The sequence below is a fragment of the Anguilla rostrata genome, chromosome 6 (assembly GCF_018555375.3).
Source record: "Anguilla rostrata isolate EN2019 chromosome 6, ASM1855537v3, whole genome shotgun sequence".
Lineage (NCBI taxonomy): Eukaryota > Metazoa > Chordata > Actinopteri > Anguilliformes > Anguillidae > Anguilla > Anguilla rostrata.
Window position 1 is genome coordinate 15,896,030 of NC_057938.1, and position 23,757 is coordinate 15,919,786.

Consider the following 23,757-nt stretch of genomic DNA (forward strand, 5'->3'; position numbering starts at 1 on the left):
ACGTGTGCCTTTGCGCATATGTGTGGGTGTGTGTGTTCGTATCTGTATGTATGTGGGGGGGGGGAGTCATATCTCAAAGCCCTCTCAATGACAGGTTTTAACTGTAGGAGTTTTTGCCCGCACTAGAACATTTCAGCCACTCAACAGACAGCTTTGCTTTAGGAACGGGAAGGGGCTGGGGGGGCGGGGTGCCAGGGGTGGGCTGAGGGGGTGTACCAGAAGGAAAGCCTATTTCAGTCCCAGGCTGAAAGCAGCTCTTATCGGGCTCCTGGCGACAGCTGGGTTCCCCCTCAGTGGACCCCCAGTGATGTCAGGCTGTGGCGGCGTGTGTGAGTGTGTCTGAGAGAGAGAGAGGGAGGGAGGGAGCAAGCGAGCGAGCGAGCGAGCGAGGGAGGGAGGGAGGGAGGGAGGGAGAGCGAGGAAGCTCGAGCAAGTCTTGGGCGAGCCGGCGAGAGAGGCGGAGGCTGATCACCCAGCGGGCGAGGATCGGAGCTAGGCGGCGCGACGCGACGCGGGCACTCCGCCGACGGGTCAGCACTCGCGGGCGGCGGGCGGGGAGCAGCCTCGGGCCGCATGCGGACGCAGCAGGGCGCCGGCGAGGGGGGCGCCCCGCTGCCGGGGGGCAGCTGCAGCAGCGGCAGCGGCAGTTCCGGACTCTCGCCCGGCTCCGACTCGGACGGCAGCCCCGGCGTGGGGCGGGCGGGGGGAGTGGGGGGCGTGCGCGGGTTTGGGCTCCTGGCCCGATACTGGAGCCTGGAGAGCCTGCACTCCACCACTGGTAAGAGGCGTCCGCCGCCTTCTGGCTTTCTCTGCTTCTCTCTGTATCGGGCGGGAAGGGGCGGCGGCGGGGGGGTTTGCAATGTGAGGCATGTCTCTCCGCTCAGGTGCGCAGGTGATGCAAGTGCAGAGATGCATTGGAGCGGGGCGTGTTTCGGGAGGGGCGGGGGTCCGATTAAGGGGTTCTGCTTTCTCTACTGCTTTCGAGTCATCACCCTCCCCTTCCTCCTGCCTTTCTAGACTTCGGGCGGACGCGGGGAGACCAGTGATGCATCACCTCAGAAAGCACAAACGCGCGGCGCGGCGCTTTCTATGCATTCGGAACGGGTGACGTTTTGTTTTGAAAAGCCAGAAAGTGTCCGCGAGCAGGACGTGGTCAGGGTTCGGTCAGCCTGGCGGCCCCTTTAAGAACGCCCAGGCGCTGACATTCGGTCTCAGCCGCTGCCTTCCCGTCTTCCCTGGATCTTAAGGCTGTTTCAGTGTGACGGAAAACCAAATCACGAGGCTCGGTGGCAATTTCTCACCACGCGCTGCAAAGTGTGTCTGAGATTTCCGATTCACCACACACCCTGCTCTAGCTGCTGAATCAGGCTTTATCGGCTGTCCGTTGTAAATTTGAGGCTTTTGCAAGAGGAGCGAGAGCCAATCCATTAGCTACCGACTGATATGAAAGCCTTGCCCGCAAATGAAAATAAGCAGACGAATCACAGACGGAGCAAAACAAGCACACACCCAAAACAACAGACAGAGATTTGGTCCGGCTGTTTTCTGCCAGGTGACATTCAGCTTACTGAAGGAGACTCAGAGAGGGGGGAGTACTTGAACTCTCATCAGTGCTTTTATTCATTAACCGGTTTACCAAGTTCAAGGTGATTGTACACAATATACCTCGCTGTAGAGGTGGGAGGAGCACTTTAATGACAGTATTTCCTGGTTAGCTGGTTTATTAGAAATGGCTCCCAGGGTAGGGGGGCGGTCCTGGAGGGGAACAAATGCGCCCTACACACACCTGCCACTGCCCCCCCAACACACACTCACACACACACTTACACACACACATACACACACATGCTCACACACACACACGCACACACATTAACTGGAGACAGGATAAATGGAGAAATAGCCTCACAGCTCCATCGCCACAGAGATTGCATGGTAACACAGGGCAAGAATCTATCTGGGCTGGCCGTGGGAATGTGATACGCTCCCTCCCATTGGGCTGTCTTTCTCCTCTGCCATAAACTAAACACAGAGGTCTTAAAATAACTCACACCTGTACATAAGCACATACAGTTTTCTCAAGGCAATACTTTGGGTATATTTCCATATGTCATTGTCAGCTGTGGCCAAAAGGTTTTTAATGAAATTCGTGTTGAGGCGATGGGATTTTGCGATGAAATTGACTTCGCCTTTTGGCAAGCCACTGGGGTCAATGGTTGTGAATACAGAAAGAAGTCACATGGCCGTATGTTACTTCCAATGGGAGAGGGGGACATCATCCAGGCCACATCAGTGCAGATGAGGGTGTGGGTCATAATGCAGTTTTGTCTGGAGCTCCATTTACAGTTGGCATGGTGACAGAGAACCAGTGTCGCCCCCGGTGACAAGAGGTGACATCACTTCCAGGCTCTGTCTTCCTTTTTCTCCTGGGGTCTGGGTAGTGTCATCACTTCTGCATTTACCAACATATTACCCTCCCACATGTAAACACATTTAAACACATAGCAGAGTGCACACACAAACAAACGCACACTTATCATGGTAGTATACACTGATGTGGTTGTCAGGTGTATGGAACGTAACATTAACAGTAGGTTTGATCGCTGTTTGCATCAGGAAATGGTGTGGCCTTTAAGGTGGACCAGCATTCCCTGAGGACTTGCTCAGCTGTATCACTAGTTGGTTGTTTAAAAATAGAGATAATGAGAAACAAATCAAAGCAATTTGAGGCCCTGTTCATTGTTTTCAAGTCTTTTTTCTGCACTAAACAGACTCTCTGGACCTATTATCAATAACAATGTCTAATTGGGTATTGGACATGCAGTATTGAACAGCTGGTCTGAATAGTGTTGTTGCTTGTCCATTTTGTGCTGGCACTTTATCAAAGCGTGTCCACTCGAAGTGTGTGACACTTGCGACTACATTGACAGAATGTTGAAAATCAATTTCCACATGTTGATTGCCCTTGGGACGAGACAAACCTCATTAGCAGAGATTTAATTTGGATTGTTTTGGTGTGCTTCGGAGCTAATTAGCCAGCGCTTGCTTTTTCTAAAACCAGTTTAACTGTGAAGAGGGTTGTGCTACTGTATGCTCATGTCTGACTTGCCATAAAGATACTTTAGTGCTGCTTTGACAATTTGAGTAGCAGCTATATACTAACCTACAAAAACAAGGAAATGGATCCTGTTGAATTTAATGGCTAAGGCTGGATTGCTGTCACTGCTCATTGATTCTGCGTGGGATGACAGCAAAAGGCTTGTTTTAATCTTATTCAGGACGACCTTCCACATGAAGTCATCCTGAACGCACACCAGAATGCGTTACATCAGCACTCATTGCCATAGTAACAACCAACCCAGTCTTACATTTCAGTAAACATCAAGGCATGGTAGATTTGCATACATGTAGGAACTCTTATTATATTTGTTCATGTTTAGAAGTATTCAGATAATAAATTACCCACATTTTAGACAAATCTTCAGAGTCTAGTCAATTTCTGCAAATTCAACAGCTGCCAAGAGGGTGCCACAACTAATCATTTTAATTTTAGTGGCTGTGGGAGTTGTATAATATGGAGAATATTACGGTTGATGATGTTAATGCTCTTGCTGTTGATTGTCAGCTTATGGAACCTGAAGGGCTTAACCTGCATCTCTTGAAGCTGTAGGACACATTGTATGTGATGTGAAGCGACAGTGATAATTAGTTCTTCATTTAACAGATGGGGCTGCGACTTGCTCTGTGTTTGTCATCACCCCTGTGTTTGTGTGTGTGTGTGTGTGTGTGTCTGCGTGTGTGTATGTGTGTGTGTGTATGTATATGTGTGTGGATATTTGTGATACTGCACTTTGTGCTCTGTGTGTTCTGAAAGCACACCATTGGTCTATGGACAGAGGGTGCAACCACCTCTACCCACTAATGCCCAAAGATGTGTGTTGTACATCAGAGGGAAGTGGCAGAGGATGGTAGCATGTGTCAGATAGTGGCTCCACTGTTGGAAAGCAGCAAAAAGGCTCAAGTTGGAACTTTGGACAGTACTGGCTGGGGATCTCCGTTCATGAGCCATCAGTTCATAGATGGAATATGACCTCTTGTTCTGTAAGGTTGCACCTTGCTTACAAAATTGCAGGTGAATGCTGAAGAAGCCAAGTAAATGAGCAACACATTCAATGCAAAATTTACGATAAAGTTAACCCTCCCGGGTTACTCTACGCACCATAAAGGATGTGTCTTGCGCTGTCAAGCAGGAGGCCTGATGATGATGTTGTATCCACAGATGTGAGAGAGAGGTGTGGCACGATCGTCTCAGGCGTGAAGGACAATGGAGCTCATTTAATTGGTGTAATCTTTGTGCCTTCGGTGTGAAGCCAGAGGTGTTTTTGACAATTGGAGCCCGATGCCATCATCTCTGACGTGATGGACAGCCCTTACTGCCCTCCACACAGAGGAGGAGTGGGGGAAGTGGTGTCGGCATGTTTTTTTCTGCACTGTATTCTCTAATGATCTATAGCAGTGGTGGGCAGTCCTAGTGCTGGAGAGCCGCAGGGTCTGCTGATTTTCGTTGTTTCTCAGAACTTAATTAATCAATTACAGTATCAATCAATTGCATATTCTATGTAGACAAGTGTCTTGGCGGACAAGATAGCAGTGGCGTGGTGTAACACCGGAAGGTTCTGAGTTCGGTCTTGGGGAGGGACCCTTTTGTGCCGTACGTGAAATGCCCCCCAGTTTGGGAAGGGGTAAGCTTCAGAGATTCCTGAAGTTGTGTGGCACCTTAACATGTGCCACTGTAGGATTTTGATAGCAAAGGGTGTAATCATGAGGTCATTGGGGAATCCTGTGTTCTGCATAGGGAGGGGCGATCTGCCGACCACACCCACCAGATCCTTAAAACCCATAACCGCCACAGTCCCCTTCCTGCGAAGTGCATGTAGTCCTCAAAATGCAGACGCGACAATGTCCCTGTCCGCCACGACTTCCACAGGCCGCCAGTGAATAGATACGCGTCACACAGGGGGAGAGAGGGAGAGAGAGGGAAGAAAGCCTTCGCCCATAGCAACAGAGTGTTACCGAGCAGACTTCCATGTTTGGAGGGGGCCTGCCGGTCTGTTAGAGCAGAGGGGGGTGGTGGTGTGGAGGGGGGGGGGGGGGGGGGGGGGGTTGTGTTGCTAGCTGGATGAAGACTGTGAACGTGACATTTGGAATGGGAGCTTTTAAGGAGTGGGAGACATGATTGCTGAACGGATGAAGCAATAACTGTGCCCAGCTCTTCTGATTACATGCAATTGGGGGGCAGCAGTGTACGTCTCCCCAATGACAACAGACAAAAGCCCCCTGTTGTTTATATTGAAAAATATATAACATATATAAAAACATGACCATTGTCATATCTAAATTTATATTTTACTTTTGTTTTCAGCTAATTTTACCTGATCTTATAACAATCATTGTTGCTATTGCTGTTTTATTTTGTGAGAGCTGGCCTTGGAGAAGCGGGTTCTTTGTGCGAATGTCCAAAAAAGACATAATTGGAAGTGAATTTGAGAGAAAAGAAGGGAATGAGAGAATCAGGGCAGTGTTCCAGACCTGGGAGTCTCCCGCGGGCGAGGAGGTCACTGGCCGAGCTGCTCACTCAAATTTGACCCCGTCCTAAATGAGGTCTAAAAAAAAGAACAGTGCGATTTACCCATAATCCCTCCCCAAAAACGAGTGTTTCACAAGGCAGTAGGTGGCTTGTTGGTATCTGCTGCTCAGGTTGGCAGGAAGGGAGGCTTCATACAGCGCCCTCTCCTGGAGCAGTCAGGAAAATAACCACTAAAGAAAGCAGCAGTAAGTAGCCCTCTGGGATGCTAACCCAGGATCAGGACAGCCACACAGTCTGCTGGCTTTTATTGTTGCTCAGCACTTAATTGAACAATTAAAGTGGTTGATTACAGTTATTTAATTTTCCTCACCGGGGCTGCCTTCTAAATAAGCAAAACATTGCAAGATGTTTCATGAACTGAAATGGTGCTGCACTGACTGTCCAGTGTGCTGATACCGGAGCTGCAGATATTATAGAGGGCGACTCAGTACGGTGAACAGCAATTCTTAAATATGCCACCTGCTGTTTTGGGTACACCCCCAGCACTCCCAGCAAACGGAAATGAATATACGTCAAAGATATGCCAAAAGGCTTTGCCGAAAGGGGTTTGATCGTGAACGCAGCCCTTGTTTTTTTGGTCTAAATTTGTTTTTTAATTTAAAGTGAAATGCAAAACCAGCAGAACCTGTTGCACTCCAGGACCCAGAGTCAAGCACCCCTTGCTGTAGAGCATTTGTACTGCAGTATAGTGCAGTGAAGTGTGGTATAGTGCAGTACATTATGGTGCATTGCAAGTACAGCACAGCACAGCATTATACAGTATAGTGCTGCACAGCAGAACGTTCTATACCTATAGTTTTAGACCCCATAGTCCTGACTTGTATGTTCCTTGATCTCTGGAGTGATGTAATGGTTAGACTGGGCTTACAAATTGAAATACTGCAATGCTCTGCCCATTTCGCGCTGTTGATTTACTCACAGTGGCAGAGAGGCCGGGGTTGAAAGTCTGAAGTCTAAAGTGCCCGTTTCTCGCTGGGTGGTCGCCAGGCGGCGGGTGACCTGGATTTAATGGTCTGTGTAATTCCCGGTGAAGTAACCCGACCATCCATCTCTCTGCGATCGATGGGCCAGGAAAAGAGGGAGGTTTTATTGGCCGCCCGAGCGGCCGTTCATCTTCGGATTACGAGGCGTGGCCGCGTTGCAGGTGTAATTAAATCAGGGCAGTCCGGAGGATCCCGTCAACAGCGGAGCTCGAGTCTTGATACCGGGGCATGAGGAGCTATATATACACAAGACTTCTCCACCTCGTCTACATCTTCTGCCTATTTAATCATTACCCTTCGGTCCCTCCATTCTTCTCGGGTGCCATTGATTCTCAACCAGTTTGTTAGCACTGCGTGATAGCGCATCATAATGCATGGGCAACCATGTTTCCACGGAGACCATCGTCATGGTTCCTTCACGCACAGGGCTAGTAGCAGTGTTCTTTTAGGTTTTGGGGGAGTTTGGAACAGGGTTCTTTTAGGAGTTTGGAACAGGGTTCATGGGTGGGTCAACGGGGGTCACCGGCCACCACGTCCTTTCCAGAGCTCCAGCCACACTTCAGAAAGACCCGAGGAAGCTACCGCGCAGATCAGATTAGCTTGCCCTCCTCAAATTCAATTAAGAGGCTGGGGGCTGTACTTTAAGAGCTCAGGATTCACTGGGGGAGCTTTCTGATCCTTCGTGCTTTGCTCAGCACAGCACTGCCTAGATCACGCACAGCTTAAAACTGCAGTCCGTCTTAACTCTGTTCAATTACAGTATTTGTGTGTGTGTATGTGTGAAAGGATGCCTATTTGTGTTTATATATGTGTGTGTGTGGCCACACCATCCTTCCCAGAGGGAGTGTAAACACTCATGTCTCCTCCTCCTCCTCCCCTTCTTTCTTCACCTTTATTTATTCATTTATTCAGTTACTTGTTTCCTTGGCGGAGGAAATTAAATGTCAGCATGCGGCCCAAGTCGAGTCTCCCACCGGGGAATGCCCTCGCTGGAATTTACACTCGAGGTTTCTCCACGCTTGGCGACAGTATCTGAGGCTGTCCCGGACTGGCCAATCAGGGCGTGACCGGCTTGTAGCGCACGCACAAACGCACGCACGCACGCATAGTGCACACACATTCCTATGTCACCCCCCAAGCCCAAATCCCCTGCCACCCATAAACAATAAATAACGCAGCAGTTAACTGCCTGTTAAGATTGCTGATCGCACCCGAGGAATCTCAATGGGGGTGTAGAGCACTCAGACAGGAGGGGGAGTGATTCCAGGGGCCTGTAAATCAGGATGGCCCCCATCCCTAGAGCACATTGTCCCTTCTGAAGTGTTTTGGGTTTGTCAGGCAGTCTGTGTGGAATTTCAGTCGGAGATACCGGCTTCTAAACACTGGAGTGGGCATATGCCCAGCCCAAGCTCAATCATGAATATTCATTTCCTTCCTAGAAGGATATTTACTTAACATGTAAATTTTTTAAAAGGGTTTATGACCTTTTTATGCAAAGAAAAAATGCTGGAAGACCTTTTTTCTGCGCTTTTGGTGGAAGTGTGACAATGTATGATAATTCAGACACAAAAGTGAAATAAGTATGATTTTTCAGGTGGGAATATGACAACTGTCAGTAAATCAGACTTTTAATCAAAGGGTTGCAGGTTCAAAACCTGGCTGTTGTGGCCACGTACAAGGGACCTAGTCTGGGCTTAAAATGTCCAGCTATAAAAGGGTACGAGGGTATCATGTGGAAATTTGAACTGGCCATAATGCCCTACATACTGCAACAGCGTCTGCCGTGAGGCTTAATAACATAACGCACCAATCATATGTCCCGAAACTCCCACTGGGGGGGTTTGTTTTGGCTGGTAGAATTTGTGGGATGGATCCATGTGTGGGGTCAGCCCTCGAGCGCATCGAGCCATATTGATCCCATGTCCTGATTTAGCCTCACCCTGGGAGAGCTCTTTAGATCTTTTTTAAATAACACTCTTCACCTGCGCTAGAGGAGAATGACCAAAGCCCCTCATCTGATCTGCTGTGGTTCAGGCGGTTCCCCAGTTCTTACCCTGAACCCCTACTTTCGATTCCAGAGCACGGTCATCTCCCAAACAGGAGCAGAGACTGGGATGAGGCACTTGACTGATCGCTCAGACTAGCAGTGCGGTTGACTGGTTTTGTCCCCGCACGCTTGAGGAATCCAAAATCTGAAATGGCAGCGCGTGCTCACTAAATGTCTGTTTGTATTTATGAGGGTGGCTGATGGCAATGAGACATTAGCCCCTGGAGATAAGTAATGAATTGTCTGAACTCTGTTTCAGCAGTTAACCTTGCCACTTATTCAATCAAATTTTATTTATATAGCACATTTTACAAGGAACTTGTCACAGTATGCTTCACAGTATACACTGGACTTACCACCTTACCTGTTTCAGCAGTAGGCTACCACTAAAGTGTTAATGAGCCATGTCTGTGAGCGTAGTACTGCGGTACACTAGTCCATCACAAAGAACAAAGAGAAAGAGAGACAGAGAGGTAGATTATTCGTTCTCTCCAGTATTCATTAATCTGTGAACCGCTCCGGCATTAGGCGGCTTTGGGGGGATTTGCAGTGTCCGACGGCTTTATTTAAGGACAGGGAATTTCAGGAAACAGGTCAGCACTTCTCTCCTGCTTGGATAAACCTCCACCCCCCCCCCCCCCCAACTGCCCTGGAGATGCGGGAGGGCCCGTAGCGATGTGTCCATGACCTCCTGACATCGCAGGAAGTACAGAGACATTGCACCATGGTAACGTCTGCTCAAAGCTGACTTCACTCGTAGCCGAACACAAAAGCAGCTGCTTTTAAAAGCTGACTTAACCTTTCAGTCTGGCATTGACTCCTGCAGACGTGCTGGGAGAGATGCAGGAGCTGAGCAGGGCTCTGTGATCCATTGCCGCTGTCTGCAGAAGCCATATCTTTTCCTACCAGCGTGGCTCCAGGAAGTCTGGGCTCCAGATGAGCTCAGATACAGGCCAAGATTTTCCCCTAGAGCACATTAGCTTCACAAGGCCTGTCCTTAGGCTTGTCTGTTGTACCATAAAGGGAAAATAACAATTGACTTAAATGAATTGAGCTACATTTGAGTTGGGTCGATGTTCAATTTCACAGTTGCAATGCACGTCCATGAAGTGGGGCCACTTTTCCAGTCTAGTAATCATAATGTGCGATATCAGTTCTCTGCCCTTCTATTTTGGACCCGCCCTCTTTGCTGAAGCACATACAAGTCATTCGACTTATGGGGAGGATGACCCCTCAGTCAATCAGCTGTCCCCTGTTTTCAGGGTTGTACCCTGTTCAATTTAAATGATCGCATTGATTGAAAAATAATCAGTCATTAACCCAGGTGCTACTGTTCATTCGCATTTATGATTCCTCTCTCTGAAATCAGCCATTTGAAAGGAAAGGAAACGTGCTGCTGGGCGATTGGGTTTATTAGTCATATAACTAGAGGGTAGCCCCTTTGCCTGGATTTTTGCTTTGTCATAAAACATAAATGGGTGCATTTTGAGGGCATAACTCCATGTTGTGGGCACCCTCCTACAGCAGTGCAGACCAGCACAGACAGGCTCCTCAGAGACACACAGGCACTGGGTCAGCATCTGCTCTAGCCTGCGGAGGTGTCTCGTCCCAACAGAGTGTGCTGGGTGGGTGGGGCTGGGGGGCTGGGGGGCGGGGGGGGGGCGGGCGCTGTCTGGGTCATCGAGGCCAGAGGGCTTTTGGCATGCAATCCACTGCACAGCATTTGGTCTTTGCCTTTCCCTGCTTAATTTGGCCTTAGTTTGCTGATCTGCGTCAGGACAGACATTCAGAATCGTCTGCAGAGTGTCACTACTTCAGCCCCCCTTGCAAGAGTCTAAACAAGACTGTAGCTTACAAGTAAGTCTTGAATTTCAGTCATTTTGTGTATTAATCATGTTAACTTCTTAATGATTAAGCACCAAGTGAACAGGTCAGGTGACAGGTGTCCTGAATGTAATTACCTTTGACCTGAATGTTATTACCTTTGACCTGATTGTATTTACCTTTGACCTCTGTTAAAGCCCTTAGCTGTTAGATCTCACGCCCTTAACTCACCACCGGTAAAGCAGGTTAGAGAGCAGATTTTGTGAGATAGGGGGCCTAGTGTCAATGCAAGGCCCCTAGTATCATGACTTGCACTATTACAAATTATCATGCATTTCCCCTGCCCTTTGGTTATGCCACACCCAGGACAGAGCCAGTGGTTCCAACATGCCTAAATCAGCTATCTGAAACATCTCCACTACACTGCTAGGTAGGAAGCAAGCTGGCATAAGCAGAGGAATGTTTCATTGTGTATTGCTGGATTACCTTTCAAACATAACTTAAAAAAAAAACACAATTAATAACACAAACCATGAGTTATGACATACTACAGACCTGGCAGGAACGGAGCTCTGAATATTTAAAGTTCTGTCTCCCGTCTGCTAAAGCCGAAACATTCTAATTGTATGCCTCTTATAAATATTCATGAGAGGCATGCCCACAGATAATACTTGCAATGGATATTGTGCTCTTCATATTTCTTTATGAATATATAAGCTGTAATATACCAGCAGAATGCCAGAACCCCCTGTAGTTAGAGGTGTGGAGAGGATGGATTGAACCCAGGAGTGGGCCATGGTTCTGTGATTGGCTGCATGTTGCGCTCATTGGCTGGTTGTTATTGTTCTGGAATTTTTCTGGCCAGTTATTAAATTCCAGAGTTCAGTTTTGCACGGAGTGACACACATTGTTCACTCAACTGATGCCCTGAGCATCTGTGTCCATTTATTTATATGAGAAGATATGGAGGTTATGGAGTTATGGAAGTTCCCAGCGCTTTGAATCTATGTTTTGGGTCATGCTGTCAAGCTATGACAGCATGAGAGCTCAGAAGAGAAAAAAAAGGCTAGAGGGGGAAAGAAAGAGAGGAGAAAAATAAAATTTATGTATCATAAAATGACTATTTTATGAGCTAACTCTAAGTGCTTTTGCAGTATAGTGTTTTGTAAAATATACCATGACAATAAAGCATTTAAAACTGAAGTGTGAGGGTGTCTTTACTCTCTTTCAATTCAATTTTAAATGTTTTATTGCCATGATTGCGAAAGCTCAAATAGAGAAATATGGGAGTCTTCTGTCAGTCCCAGCAGGGGAAGACAAAGAGCTGGTACAGTTTTGAAGCATCGCTTGATCACAACATCACAACCAAGCCCTCATACCAGCGCCTGGCCATTTCTCTGAAACTCACTATTAAGCTAGCTTTCAGTTTCCATCACACTAATGTTACAGGCCATCATCCAAGCACCAGTGTTGCTCGTTTAAATACTAGCATCTATCATTAACTAGGTACCCACACTCAAAGGCAGAATCATCATTTTCTTCCTTGTCTTCCTCATGGGACTTCTTATCAATTTATCTTTCTGACTACAACAGTGGAGCTAGCTTCCAACATTAGCCAACTCAGTTTCCGTGCAGTTAATGAAGTAGCTTCTGTGGACAGATAAAAATGTCCACAAAAAATAACAATCTAGATAGCTGAAATATCAACAATCCTACTCAGTAGAGCTTGAAAGAATTGCAGTCCCTCTTCCCTTCCATGAATGACCTCATTGATTGCTTCACAGGAGTTTTTGGCACAGCGAAGGTCGTCCTGTGAAAGGCTAAGAGCTGAATAATAGGCGTGTGAAATCTGAGGTGAGCACGGTGTGTCTGAGATGTCTGCCGAAGATGACAGTGGAGTTTGGGTAATTGTTCTTTTCTCTTTGAGGTATCTGTGCCGTGCACCACGAAGCAGCCAGAACAGAAGAAAGGCAGATTACAGGGCAGCCAATGGGTCCGAAACAGCACACTGAACTTGATGGACAGAAGTGTGTGGTGTGCAGACTGGAGAATATGAACCACTATTAATATGTGAATTTTAAAAAGGCATACCTTTCTTTTGTGTCAAAATAGGGTTTTAGAATTTTTTCTTGATGGAAAAAGTGGCACACAGCATTTTTTTACCATGCAGCACAATTTGATGCAAATTGAGATGGGCCCCACAAATTTCGGTTGTCACATTTTTAACAACTGCTACATTGTTTTTTAGGAACAGGACAGGAAACGGAAGACACTGAGACAAAATTCCACTCCTCACTGTAGCAATTTCGCAAAAGCAACTTTGAAATGGGTGGAACTCAAGAGAGGAATACCGATGGTATTTGATAAAGGGGTGAAGGGGGGCATGCAATATTACCAGCGTCCTTCTTTTTTGGAGGAGTCCCAGACAGAGTACCCCAACCCCAGCCCATCCCCCATCTCCCCCCCCCCAGGCATTCATCTGCACCTGTCTCTCCCATCCATTATAAGCGAGGCCAGTACAGTCCAGCCTGTGTACGCCGGCCAACTCCAGTCCAGTGGTTTTATTGTACGCTAATAAATAAGGGCCCGTTGATACCTGGAGAGGGGCCAGTCCTGCCTGCATGCCATGCCACACACAGTGGCTTTGTGCCAGGCCACTCCTCCAGAGCTGTGAGCCTCAACCTTGGTCCTGGTGACCCACTGGGTATGCTGGTCTTTGTTCCAACAATGATAACAAGCTCTGTATTGTAATGAGCTGCTAATTGTTCTTAATTAGACACTTTTATAGTATACTGAAGGACGATTTACTTTCTTAAAGCCACAAAACAAATTTGCCATATTCACATCCTATCAGACCAACATTTACTGTGCTGTGTGTACTACATGGCTAATAATTCCAAATGAAAGAAAGTCTATTTTTAATTGTTTAAATTACAAACTGACAGGTGAAATCAGCTGGGTCCTATTTGCTCAGACTGTGGAAACCTACCATCTGTGTAAAACGAGTGGAATTTTCTGACAGCAAATGACAACTAACAACAAACATGGTAAATAAGTTTAAACTCACAATTATGGTAGAATTATGCCCTGCATACACAGTGGGTCCTCAGGACTGATACTGAGAACCACTACTCTAGAGCATGGCTCACCAAAGCCACTGTAACACATTGGCTCTGGGACCGGATGCTTCTGCTATTCCTAGAGTATAATTTCCTAAACTATTTAGTCTCAAACTTGCACTGAAATCCAATGTGGTGTTGTGGGTGGAGTGCTGGATTCTGCAACTGAAGGTTTGGGGGTTGGAGGCCTGGCTGCTACCTGGGAGGCCATCGTTTAGGGTCATTTTGGTCACTTTCTTCAAGTGAGGTTCACTGTGAATGAAATTCATATGCTTTTAAAGTGGGACAATGAAGTCTGCCAAAGGAAGTGATGTCATTGCATTACTAACTTGACCTCAGTGAATTCATATGTTGGACAAGATATACATTTCTAAATTATCCTGTTTTTCTTTTTGCTCTAGAGTTCAAATGAGGTAAGTGAAGAAGTTTGCTTTTTAAATCATGTTGAGGCAGTTTTAAAAATAAGAAAAACAAATTCATTTCCAGGAAAAAAGACAATACTCATAGTGCAAGAAAACAGCTAGTTCCATCTTGACATCCTTCTTTTTATGAGAATGAAATACATGTCCAGTAGCTAACAGAACCTGCTCTTCCCTCCTCTGCTGGAGGGGGTGCTGTGCTTTCTTGCTGTGCATTCTAAGCAGCATGTTGCCATGGTTACTTAGATGCTGTGACAACTGTTTGCTTGCTGCAGGAAAAGCCTGCAACAAAGATTAACGTTTGCACGCAATTAGGCTGAATCGTGGGCATGCCATCGTGCAATTTTACTGAAAGGTACGTTGCGTTAATGCATGCTAGTGGAGTTTACAAGAGCTTCCTCACTCGATCACATGGCCCATGGTAAATGAAAAGGCATAAAGAGCATATTCTTCTGCCATTTTTTTCCTCATCCCTTACCTCCTATGTCTGAGAGAGTGAAAGAGAGAGAGAGAGAGAGAGAGGCAGGGGGAGGAGTGAGACAGAGAAAGAGAGAGACTCTAGTTCTTCATTTGCCTCAGAGCTGCTTTTTTTGATGCTTTCTGACGTTCATTAAACATAATATGTCTGAAAGGGCTACGAGTCGAACAGGACGGGGATCGCTCGGAGCGGTGTGCCAAAAATAGGAGCTGGGAACGCAAGCGAAAAGAATCTAATGGCTGAGATTCTTCCAGAAGGAGGAGACAGACTGGGGCGGGGTGCGGGGGTGGGGGGGGGGTTGATAGCAGTGACCTCTGCAGACCTGAGTCCCCAGGAACTCTCTGGCCACTGGCACTTCAGACGTGCTCGTGCTTATGGTGTACTGCCACTGTGTCAGAGCTCCACCCATGGAAAGACATATTTGAAGCACGCGTTAATCTGAATTACACTATACGTACGTTTGCAATATATACTGTATTATGTCTCTGTAGAAGATGCCATCGGAACATTTGAAAGATTTTAGTACTGCACTTTCTCACCTGAGCACCGTGCGCTTATAAATTGAGCATTATGGAAAATCAAAGTTTAATATTTTTCCAATGTGCTAATAAATAAGGACACGTCGATACCTGGAGAGGGGCCAGTTTTTTCCTATTGTTGAACTTGAGCGGTGTGCTGATTCTTTGCATGGCCTGTAATACATATGATACACATTCAGAACAGATATAAGTCATTGTGTCATTCAGGAATGCCGTGGCATTTGTTTATACTGTAGATGAACGTGTAATTATTTCTGTTATTCTATATTACCAGACTGGAATGACATGGCAGTAACTGATATTTTTCATATTTTTAACTGATATTTGTTTAATATATGCATATATATATGCATATACTTTATGCTGTATATTTCCTGTACGTTCACGTGTGTTCCAGCTGATCAGTTTTAAGAATATTCTCAAAGGTGGCACGACCAAGGACAAAACTGCTGATGATTGATGTTCCGTTCTTGGGTTTGCCTCAATCTGGATATTAAAAGACTGTAATATAGTTCCAGAAACTCAGAGCAGTACATCCTACTGTACTGTACTTTGTGGATGGAAGAAATTCTGGAAGAAGTGTCTGGTTGCTAGGTTGTTATAGAGAATCTGTGTTACCCTTGAGCAGAGGTGATGTCACAATAGAACGTGGTAGCCCCAGAGAAAGGCACTGTGGGCTGATGTTGTGGCTTGTGTCTGGACCCTCCCCCCAGCGGTGGTGATACCTGACGGGACGCTGGACAAGGCGGGCCTGGGGGACGACGCGGGCAGCGAGGAGGACCTGTACGAGGAGTTCCGCAACTCCGGCCACCGTTTCGGCCACTCGGGCGGAGGAGGGGAGCAGCTGGCCATCAACGAGGTACGCCGCCTGTCCTGAGAACCCCAGCTACGCTTCTCACCTCTGGGGCAACTGCTGTGTGTGTGCATGTATGTATGTTTGTGCGTGTGTGTGTGTGTGTGCGTGCGTGTGCGTGTGCCCGCGTGTGGGTATTTGTGTGTGTGCCTGTGTGTTTATGTGTTTGTGTGGATTCTTTGTGTCTGGAACATATCCATCTGCCATTCGGAATTAAAAAAAAAAAACACCCACTGTGGTTTCCACTGTTTTTTGAGTGACATGAATGGCATTTCAGTCAAGGAGCTCTGGGGGGGCAAGCACATGCTCAGTCTCCCATATGAGAGCGTGATTGGCTGGGAGGGGCACCAGCCCCCCCACCCCCCCACCCCCGACGTGTCAGACGGCATTAACGTGACAGATTATGGATGGTACCTGATGGGGAAAGCAATTAGGGGATCTGTGAAAACAGCATACTGCCGGCACAGAGGGAGAACCAGAAAAGCCTCCGTTTCCTCAAGGGCAAACACGTCTGGCCAGTAAGAGCGGAATAATAAACGAACGCTTTTGTTTTTTTTGGAGGGGAAGGTAATTAAAGGTTTGATTAAATCCCGTTGCCCCAGGAGCATTGTGCTCTGAGCCCTCGTGTTGCCTAGCAGCTGGGAGCAGCCATGCTAGTTTTCTCTCACATTTTAAAATGAAATTAGATTTTATATTGCGCACTTAACGGAGCAATAGTCGCAGATCGTTTCATAGCTTGTTACACTGCATGGATTAGGCACCATGCAAGCCGTAATGGATGTGACACTGTAATAAATAACAGTTTTACTCATAATGACAGATTGGTAAATTGCTTTTTATCGGTTGACTTGTAGTTAGGAGTTATGTTATTATTGTGCTGTTGTATTATTACTGCACCTTGCTTTGCCAAAATCAATGTACGTTTGTCATGCCGTTAATGCTTGCTAATGAAAACTGAAATTGAGAGTATTGGAGGCCATAAATTAAATATTTGCTGATCTTTGGACACGCATGAATGTGCGTCTGGGTTGAGGGGGAGGGGATGCATCCACTGACCTCACGCTGAAGATGCCTGCCAGAGGGTCGTGGGGGTGGGGGTGGGGTGGAGGATCAGAGAACAGCAGGTTGAGACAGTGTATTAGAGAGCTGCTCTGATCCCATCAGCCCAGTGCCACACTATTAGCAGCAGTGTTAGACCCGCCAACACTCTCCGACAAAATAAGAGAAAACCGGAATGGCCTTGTGTTTATTTTCCTTAATTAATATCCTGACATTCTGAATTACCTCGAGACTCCCGGGGAAGGGAGGACATGAGGAGGTGGGGGGGGCGGGGGTTGGTTGTGGGTAGGGTGCAGTCCAAAATCGGCCAATCCGGTGCTCCGACCGACAGAAAGCTTTTAAAATGCATTATTTCCCATCCTCCCCCCTCCTCTCACGTACACACTCACACACACTGCTCCAGCTGCTCTCGTATCCAGGATACGGCACAGAGCTCGGCCGGCTGATTGGTTGCCGAACAAAAAAAAAATAAAAACCGAGAAAAAGCAAGAGGAGAAATAATACATCAGGCAGTTCTGGGAGTTGGATGGACGTTTTTTTCGGCGGGGCTGAAGCAGACGGACCCGGCGTCCATTACTGTCTGCCGCTTTCGTTCAGAAGGGTCGTGGGGCGGGAAGAAAGCCGTCACGCCAAGTAATCAGATCCGAGGGAATTAGCAGAATCCTCCCGTGTAAGCAGATTAGGAGCAGCAAAAGAGAGGGGGAGAGAGAAGAGAGGGGGAAAACGGCGGAGGGGAACGAGGACATGAAGGAGAGCCAGGGAGCCGCGCTGCGATCAGGAGAGATGCTGAGTCAGAGCGGCCGGTGTTCCCGACATCGCTAGAGGAGAGTGAGAGAGAGGGGGAGAGAGGGGGAGGGCGGAGCGGAGGAGAAGGAGGCGGCGGGGAGGGAGGGAGGGAGGGAGGCATGGCTCGCGACACGCAGGGGGCCCCGGGGCCGAGGAGGGGCCTGGCCGAGTCACTGCTGCGCTGCAACCTGAGCCCCGACGCGCAGAAGCTGGCCGTCTTCCTCATCATGGTGCTCCTCATCTTCGTCAACGTGGTGCTGATGTTCCTGCTGGCCTTCCAGTAGGGGGCGCGGGCGAGGGAGTGAGGGAGGAGCGGGGGAGACCGTACCCTCTCAGCCCCCCACTCCCGCAGCGCGTTCGCGCAGATGGGCGTCCGGGACGAGAGGACGGGTACGCAGGTAAAGGAGAGAAGGGGGCAGGGGGGATGGCGGTTAGCACTGATGCTAACGCGCAGCGCAAGCAGGGATGATTTAGAGACGCTGTGGAGAAGGGCTGGCTAGGGGGAGAGGTGTGCGCTTGTGCACCGCAGGGTTCCGCTTTTTCATAAATATTGCAAAGTGTGTGTGTCTGTGCATGCATATTTATGTATGTATATATGTGTGCTTGTATGTAAGTGTCTGTGAGAGGAAGTGTGTGTGTGTGTGTGTTTGTGGGTGAGAGAGAGACTCGTAGGTGTGTTATTTGATGGCTGTGTTCATAAATGCACTGAGTGTACGCTTGTACTTCCTTTTAATCTGGGCTATGCAATCAGCAGGGAGGAGGTCCATGTTAATCAGTGCAAAGTGCATTAAAGCATGCGTGCACCTGTCTGCATATGTTTCTGTGGGCTCAGCTGTGTACCCCCCCCCCCCCCCTCTGAGTTCCATTGGTCTTCACAGACCTGAGGGTTGTGCAAATGTAGCGATGCCGCCATAAGCTTTCACGGGGAGATGGCACAGCCACGCGTGGACGGAGGCAGCAGACAGGACGTGTCTGACCACTGCGAGCTCGCCCTGGTCCAAAGGTCAGCTCTGGCAAAGCGGCGGGCCCCAGGCCCCATCCCGCCAAACTCTGCTCCTACGTGCCCCTTCTGTCAGCCTCGTTTGTCGCCGCTGTCGTCGCCGACGAAAACACCCCGCGCGCGGACATAAATAGCGGGGCGCAAACCCTCAGGGCCGCTCTGGGGTTTGGAGGCGGGGCCCGATGAGTGCGCGTCTGTCTGTTTGATACGCGTGATCGTTCGCACCGCATCGCACTGTAGGAGCGCTCATCTCCGGGAAACCGTTTGGAAAAGTGTGCCTGTGGGTTCCCATTCCTTCTGCATTCTTTCTGGAGCATGCAATTGTGTTACGACGCCGATGGCACGTAGGGGACGATTTGTGTGGGCGCATCGCTTGGAAAATGGGCAGTAGCGACCATCTCCATGGCGACAGTGTGATGGGAGGGTGACAAGCCTGTTTTGATGGTTCTCCATAACCTTGTTATCATCATTCTGCTTGTGTGTGTGTGTGGGTACAGTATATATTGCAGCATGTGTGTATATTTCTTTAAATTCCCCTGTGACTAGTCCTTCCTGCCAGGCTCCTCACAGTCAGACCCAAATGAGCCGAACTCCACTGCCAGTTAATTCCCCCATAAATCTCTGTGACAGCTTGGTCTTTAACTATGTAGCTGAGTCCTCTAAAAAAACAGCCAAATTATTGGTTCGGCTGAAACATGACTTGCTGTTGCATTCTGGACGGTGGCGTTTAATCAATGTTGTCCCAACATGCACTGTCAGCATCCCGGCATGCACTGTGTGCAACCCCCTCAGGACTGATCTGAGGTCAGTCGTGCCCGCCATCTCCCAGTGTATCGGCGATGGCAGCATCTATGAAGGGATGATCCAAGGTCAGTTGTGCTTGTCCTCTCTCCAGCTGATCAGCGATGGCAGCGTCTGCGCGGAGGCACTCTGGGACCATGTCACAATGGACGACCAGGAGCTGGGCTTCAAGGCCGGTGATGTCATCGAAGTGGTGGACGCTAGCAACAAGGAGTGGTGGTGGGGGCGGATCCAGGACAGCGAGGGCTGGTTCCCGGCCAGCTTTGTTCGGGTAGGCCCCCTCCTCACCTTTCATCTCTAGGTCAAATGGCCACACTACACCCCCTTCTATTTAATTTAAATTTTGACTTTGCACTACTTACTACAGTCTGCAGTGCCCATTTCAGCTGCTACATGGAATCATGTCTAAATCATTCGTTTTTATATATCTATATAAGGTGTGTAACTGTAATCACAACATACCTGTGGATAGCCTGTACAATTAATGAAATATGGAAGCATACACACACGTACTTCAAAAACTAATCTTAAATGGGGAGAATACTTTTTACATATTGCTGAGGACCTCCTTCACAGGCCCCTGTAGAAGCACATGCATGTCTGACGCTGTTTCTGGCCTGTTTTTCCCAGTTACGAGTGAACCAGGATGAGCCGATGGAGGAGTACCTAGCTAAGCTGGAGGAGGCGCAGGAGGAGGACAGCGCCTCCACGGGGAGGCTGCTGGGCCCCGGCCTGCCCTGCAAGGAGCAGATGAGGGCCAACGTCATCAACGAGATCATGAGCACAGAGAGAGACTACATCAAGCACCTGAAGGACATCTGTGAGGTAAGTCCCACTCACTCACCCCCCACAACTGGGCTGCGCTTGATACATTCCAGGAGAGTAAGTGAGTTCCACCCCCTTATTGTTGGCTGCGCTTAGTATGGCATTCTGGCTCATCTATTTTGGGTGCATCTGGTGTGGTTTCTGTTTAGCCGAAACACCATTCAACTGCTTAATGTGAGAACCAGTAGGGCATGCTAAATGTCTCACGGGAAGCCCTAGTGCATGGCTGATAGGGTGGTTGCGCCACCAGTTTGCGTTCCCTTGTTTTCTCGCAATGTACTTAAGTCCTCCGCCAGCTAGAGGTCGCAATAGTCTCTTCTCAAACAATTATCCCATTTGATACACCTCAATAATCTAAGTTGATTGCCAGTAATTAAGCACAGTTAATGTTTGACAGTCATGTTTACAAGCGACACTCACATGTTTAAATCAGTTTGATTATTTACTAACGTGGACATGATGAAGTACTTTTGTACGTGGTACAGGGCCAATCAAGAGCAGTTATGTAGCATTTAACTTGTACAAAAATGTTAAATCACTGCTTGATGTCTTCTGTATCCCCACTCAGGGCTACATCAAGCAGTGCCGGAAGAGGACAGACATGTTTACTGAGGAACAGCTCCGCACCATCTTCGGCAACATCGAAGAGATCTACCGCTTCCAGAAGAAATTCCTGAAGGCCCTGGAGAAGAAGTTCAACAAGGAGCAGCCCCACACCAGCGAAATAGGCTCCTGTTTCTTAGAACATGTGAGAAAATCCCCAAAACACTTACTTACAGTGACATTTGTAGTCCCGTCTGTATGTGTTCATTGCCATTTTTTTTTTTTTTTTTTTTGTAGAGGTGAATGTCCCGAATAAGGAACTAACACGTGTACACACACACACACACACACACACACATTATATGGAGCAGATTTTGACATTCAAGAATTCAGATGTTCTATGCACCATGCTTTCATCAGAGAGCAATTCAGGGTGCAGTGCTGACTGACATCTCTCTCCTGCTTTCCTGTGTTCCAGCAAACAGATTTCCAGATCTACTCCGAGTACTGCAACAACCATCCCAACGCCTGCCTCCAGCTGTGTAAGCTCATGAAGGTCAACAAATACGTGGTGTTCTTCGAGGCGTGCCGTCTGCTGCAGAAGATGATAGACATCTCCCTGGACGGCTTCCTGCTCACGCCGGTCCAGAAGATCTGCAAGTACCCTCTGCAGCTGGCCGAGTTGCTGAAGTATACCAACCCCCAGCACAGGTACTGCGACCAGCTCAATAACAAACATCTGTGCACTCCTGCAGGCATATTTACACACCTGCACATGCACGGAACATCTATCTGCTCCTACAAGTATATCTGAACACCTGCACACGCATGGAACATTTATCTACTCCTGTAGGCATATTTACACACCAGCACATGCATGAACATCTATCTTCTCCTGCAGGCATATTTACACATCTCCACATGCATGGAACATCTATGTACTCCTACAAGTATATTTGAACACCTGCACATGCATGGAACATCTACCTACTCCTACAATTATATTTGAACACCTGCACACGCATGGAACATTTATCTACTCCTGTAGGCATATTTACACACCAGCACATGCATGGAACATCTATGTACTCCTGCAAGTATATTTACTGCGCTAGCTGTACAATAGCACATACCTGCAGTAACTGCACATGTCTGCATCAACTTAACCTGTGGTTCCTACGCCCAGCTACAACCACCTCCATCTGCGTCTGTTGTCTGCACACGCACACAGAAACCCATTTGTACATGCCCGCACCGACATTTACCAGAATGCACCTTGCACACCGCTACACGTTCCCGTACGTGGCTGACAACACAGCTACACATCCTGAAAGGCAGGGAAACGCAAACCAGTTCAGAAAGGGAGAACCTGCAGCTGTTTTTCTGTCTGGACCACAGGGACTACAGAGACGTGGAGGCGGCGTTAAACGCCATGAAGAACGTGGCCCGGCTCATCAACGAGAGGAAGCGGCGACTGGAGAACATTGACAAGATCGCCCAGTGGCAGAGCGCCATCGAGGACTGGGAGGTGAGGACATCCTCGCTTTGGGGAAGAGGAGGCCGTAGAGTACCGTACTTCGCGTTCGGGTGTTTTAACGTGCGGCGCGTGCGGTTTTGCAGGGAGAGGACCTCCTCAGCCGGAGCTCGGACCTGATCTTCTCCGGGGAGCTGACCAAGATCTCCCCGCCCCAGGCCAAGAGCCAGCAGCGCATGTTCTTCCTGTTCGACCACCAGATGGTCTACTGCAAGAAGGTGAGCGATGGCCAGCAGGGGGCGATCAACTTGTGTTCTCTGGGAGGGGGGGGGGGGAAGCCTCACTAGTGTATTTGACAATGATAATTTAACACAAATATTAAGATACCTGATTGGTTTTCTGTACAACATCAAAAAATAAATGTGAAAATCTGGACATATTTGGAACGTACTGAGGCTGCATAGCAGACTAGATAAATATCTAGTACAGAACAGAAAGTCTTTCCTTTGGCTTGTTCTCAGCATGTCGTATTGCTCGTGTGGATATTTTCCGATCGCTTCCACGCTTATTGTGGAGTTTCTCTTGTCCCCAGGATCTGCTCCGCAGGGACATGCTCTACTACAAGGGCCGCATGGACATGGACCAGATCGAGGTGGTGGACGTGGAGGACGGCAAGGACAAGGACCTGAACGTGACCGTGAAGAACGCGCTCAAGCTGAGGTCCCCCGGGGGGGAGGAGGTCCACCTGCTGTGCGCCAAGAAGCCGGAGCACAAGCAGCGCTGGCTGCAGGCCTTTGCCGACGAACGGGGACAGGTGCAGCACGACCGGGAGACAGGTGAGACTGCGCCCGCCCTCAACACCGTGTGCACAGGCATGTATGCACACGCACACACATACACACACACTCACGCACACACACACACACACACATGTACACACATACGCACGCATACACACGCATGCACACACACACGTTCACATGTGCACACACATACACACATACGCACACATACGCACACACGCGTACACGTGTACACACATACACACATACACACACATGCACGCACGCGTACACACGCACACACATGTACACATATGCACACGCACACACACCCAAACAATACTTTCTTCAGACTTATGAAATTTGGATCATTTTCAAGCCATGGATTACAGTAGAGAGGAAATACTGTTTGTCCCGGATGACTGTAATAGCCCTGTCTGACCTTCTACTGAGACAGGAAAAGCTGAAATCCTCAGTAGAACATAATGTGAACCACATCTTCCTGTAAGACGATGCCAGGCCATTTGCATTAATGGATAAAGGCACGCTTTTGGCAAGCGAACGATAATTTGTAATTG

At 48.2% G+C, this 23,757-nt stretch overlaps 1 protein-coding gene across 6 annotated transcripts in view; it reads left to right on the top strand.

The window, feature by feature from the left end:
* Positions 1-23,757, top strand: part of arhgef4 (Rho guanine nucleotide exchange factor (GEF) 4) — an 85,371-nt gene that overhangs the window by 57,931 nt on the left and 3,683 nt on the right. For 4 of the 6 annotated variants that reach the window (XM_064338631.1, XM_064338634.1, XM_064338633.1 and 1 more), the window contains 8 exons: positions 15,770-15,915; positions 19,650-19,826; positions 20,186-20,380; positions 20,949-21,128; positions 21,402-21,634; positions 22,322-22,451; positions 22,544-22,675; positions 22,990-23,233. In XM_064338631.1, the coding sequence (XP_064194701.1) occupies positions 15,770-15,915; positions 19,650-19,826; positions 20,186-20,380; positions 20,949-21,128; positions 21,402-21,634; positions 22,322-22,451; positions 22,544-22,675; positions 22,990-23,233 (1,437 nt within the window). Of the gene's footprint in view, positions 1-435; positions 779-15,769; positions 15,916-17,882; positions 18,153-19,649; positions 19,827-20,185; positions 20,381-20,948; positions 21,129-21,401; positions 21,635-22,321; positions 22,452-22,543; positions 22,676-22,989; positions 23,234-23,757 lie in introns of those variants that run through there. The other 2 variants (XM_064338635.1, XM_064338636.1) reach the window with 2 other exon arrangements.